Source organism: Chinchilla lanigera, unplaced genomic scaffold (genome assembly GCF_000276665.1).
Source record: "Chinchilla lanigera isolate Chin_1 unplaced genomic scaffold, ChiLan1.0 scaffold00017, whole genome shotgun sequence".
Classification (NCBI taxonomy): Eukaryota; Metazoa; Chordata; class Mammalia; order Rodentia; family Chinchillidae; genus Chinchilla; species Chinchilla lanigera.
The window spans coordinates 18,557,944-18,561,496 of record NW_004955418.1 but is presented as its reverse complement, the minus strand read 5'-3'; the positions used below and the strand labels follow the sequence as shown (position 1 = coordinate 18,561,496).

General features: G+C 38.6%; 1 protein-coding gene across 2 annotated transcripts in view; it reads right to left on the bottom strand.

Annotated features, from left to right (window-relative positions):
• Positions 1-3,553, bottom strand: part of Fam172a (family with sequence similarity 172, member A) — a 410,259-nt gene that overhangs the window by 62,586 nt on the left and 344,120 nt on the right. Inside the window, exon 11 of one of the 2 annotated variants that reach the window (XM_005382264.2) lies at positions 1,626-2,361. The exons of the other annotated variant lie outside the window; for it this stretch is intronic. Coding sequence (XP_005382321.1) covers positions 2,270-2,361 — 92 coding nt within the window. The 3' untranslated portion in view covers positions 1,626-2,269. Of the gene's footprint in view, positions 1-1,625; positions 2,362-3,553 lie in introns of those variants that run through there. 2 annotated transcript variants of the gene reach the window in all.

Genomic DNA, 3,553 nt, shown 5'->3' with positions numbered 1-3,553 from the left:
GCTTGCCAGGCAGGCGCTTTTGCTGCTGAGCTAAATCCCCAGCCCCCTTATTTCAAATTGTGCGTTATGGTGAGTAGAATCATAATGAGGAGTTATTTAGGAGTATAAATTATGCGTATAATGAAAGTGATATTGCATTTCACCTGGTTACCTCAGCACAGTGAACTAGCATAAAGACCCTCTTACTATTACTAAAAACAATACTAAGCACATTTGCTACCCAGCGCACACTGTTTTCTTTAAGACAATGCTTCCTATTTTGGTGTATTTTTACTAGCTGGGTGTAATTAAGTCCACCAGATAATAAAAAGATAGCTTCTTTTTCCCTGGGAAGGTTGAATGGCCTTCCATGGGATTTTAAGTTAGGGTTCTAATGTTTCTTGTGAAACACCAACTGCCTCATCAGCCTGCTCAGTACCTCTCAGTGTGAACAAGCACATGGTCTCTTAGGGCTCTCACCAGAGGTCTTAGCCTTTACTTCTCTAACATTCAACTCTTGCCAAAAATGTGGTTGAGACAACAGTATTCAAGAGATTTAAAGCACATTTAAAGTACCAATTTTCTAGAATTTTCCATGTTTGGTCATATAAAATTATTAGTACGTCTGAATAAGAGTCAGTGTGGTTTCCCACAAGTTCCACAGGATTAGTGTTATGTTACAGGCTTTTACTGGTCATTGATATGAGGTATGCTCAAAATGTGGTAAATGTTTAAATTGAGGAAGTTTATTACAATAAAAGACACATTGCCGTTACTCCCCCTCAAAGTTCTCCTCTCATTCTCGCTGCTTTCTGAAGTCCTCTTTCATGTCTTTACAAGGGAGGGCTGAAATATATTGAATGCCGCTGCCGAGTGCCGCCCAGCAGAAGCCAGGCTTTTAAAAACATGATGGTAGGGCTGGGGATTTAGCTCAGCGGCAAAAGCGCCTGCCTGGCAAGCGCAAGGTCGTGAGTTCGGTTCCCGGTACCGGAGAAAAACCAAAAAAAAAAAAATTAAAAAAAAAAAAACAAAACATGATGGTGTGCCGACACCCACCTTGTTCACTGGGCCTGGCACCGAGAGACTTGTGGCTCTCCCACAAAGTCAGGCTGACCTTCAAAGGTACACGTTTTGAGTCAATTCAGGACACTGAGGCAGCCAGGACCATGCAATGAAAGACACTCATGAAAGAGGAGTCCCAGAATTGCTTCAGAAAGTGGCAAGAACCATGAGATAGTGTGTTCAAAGAAAGGGGGAGTATTTTCAGAGTGATGAATAATAATGTGTCTTTTACTGCAATGCATTTTTAAAATTGAAACATTCACAACTTATTTAATTCATAACTCAAAGTAATATTATTTATATTAACAAAACAAAGAATGCTAATTGCACTTGATTTACATTGCACTTTGGTGTATGATCAGTGTATTATATTAGTCCAGACTCATGGATAGAGATTCATGTGAATTCATTTCCTTTCCATTTCAACTGACATTTATTCCAGGAGTTGGGGATATGGAGGTTAATAAGACACATGTGATCATTGCCTTCAAGGAGTTTATATTCTGTTTGGGGCACAAATACTAAACAAATCATTTTACAAATAATCATTTATTCAGTAGCAAATAATTTATGATGACTTACTTGGCATTTATTATAAGGAAATATCTTTTTTGATAAGCATACATGTTTCTGTTTTTTAAGGAAGGAAGGTCAATTGATGTAATTGTATCATTGGCTGATGGCTAATTATCTTATCTAAATAATTTTTGGTCTTATAAAAACTTATTTGAACTCTGATGTTTTATTTCCTATAGGTTGACCGAAGGAAGTAGAGAGGGACAGATTATGATGGGATTAAGGGACAGAGGATAAAAGTCCCCACTTATACTTTCTTGCAGTTCTATTTCACAGCTACATTGGAAAATCAGAATTGTTCTATATATCCACCGATGTATAAGACACCATAAAATTTTCATAGAAGCTCCAACTTGCAGTTCTCTTTAAAACCTGTGATGTTGTATAAAAATGAGGATTTCCATTACCTTCGCCCCAGTCAGAAGCAAGTGATGGATTAAAATTTCATGGAAGTACCATAGAGCATGTTATGCTAAAAAAAAAAAATCAGAATTTCCTAGTCTTCTGAAACTCTGCAGTACTTTAATGGTACTTCTAATAGTGCCTAACACTTGGAAGGATTCCACAGTTTGGCTCTCATAAAGTGGTTTTTGACAGCAAATGTGCAGGAACCAGGATCTATACTGAAACTTGAATTGGAGCCACTTAGACATCACGATGTTGCCCAAATGTGAAGTGGTTTCCATTGGCAATACCATGACATCTTCTCGCTGCGGCATGAGACTGAGTTTCGGGGATGTTTAGCTACCAAAAGAAGCAGACATTATCTAAGTCAGGAAAAAAAAAAAAGATTTGAAAGAGACTTTCTGGCATTCATTCAGTGGAAAATGAAGAAATGAAGACGCCAAATAAAGTTAACAGCTCTAAAAGGAGGCTTGAAATTGTGGTGCTCGGAAGCCTTCGTCTTTACCACCATGCTCACCAATGCCAATGAATGCTTAGTAAGTTCTTACCTGGTGCACAGCACAATGACAATGGCCTTGGTTATAATGGCCCTGAAGGTCAAGGTCTCTCCTTCCTACACAGAGCTTAACCCTTTCCCTCCCAATGCATTACACACATGTCTAATTATTGACTCATTTGTTAGCTTATCTTGTTGCTTCCTCAGTACTTAAGTATTCTGATTCTTCTTTCAAAACTCACCTTGAGTTCCATTTTGCCTCTCTGTAATTCTTGCCTGGAGCAGGGTTTTGAAGAGAGCAGACATGTGGGGAACATGTATGGGTTGCATGAACAGACTACAAGGGTCTTAGGGTCTAATTCCTGGGACACAGGACAGAAGTCACTTCCTTGCCAGCAGGTGTCTTTATATTGACCCTTACGCTGTTATGCTTTAGTACACTCTCTAGTATACAGTATACATTAAAACTGTTGATTAATCAATAATATAGAAGTAATCTTATTAAAAAAACCTTTCTTGAGCATTCACTATACTTTAGACATGTGACTATATTGACTTTCCATGAAATGTGTTATGACTGCCACCACCTTAGAGATGGCATAGCTAAAGTACATAGGTATTTGCTACCCGGATGGTAATGGGTGGAAAAAGCATTTGAACCTCAGCAGGCTGACTACAATTCATAGTTTTTACTATTACCCTGCACATATAAAAAGATGGACAATACTGTAAGGTAGCTTATCTTAAAGTCCAGCTGAATGACGAAGGTAATAAGTCCTCTAACTGTAGAAGAAGTGATGATAGAGACTGGGTAGTAAGAGCAGCTTTACGAGGAGAATGAGCCTGGGAGAATGGGCCTTTGAAAAGGGAGTATGATTAGCTAATTCCCAGAGAAGTAAGAAAAGTGAACAGAAGCACATACAGAATGCTCATAATTGTCTCAAGAAGAGGGTTAGGCATTCTTTTCCTTTCCTTTCCTTTCCTTTCCTTTCCTTTCCTTTCCTTTCCTTTCCTTTCCTTTCCTTTCCTTTCCTT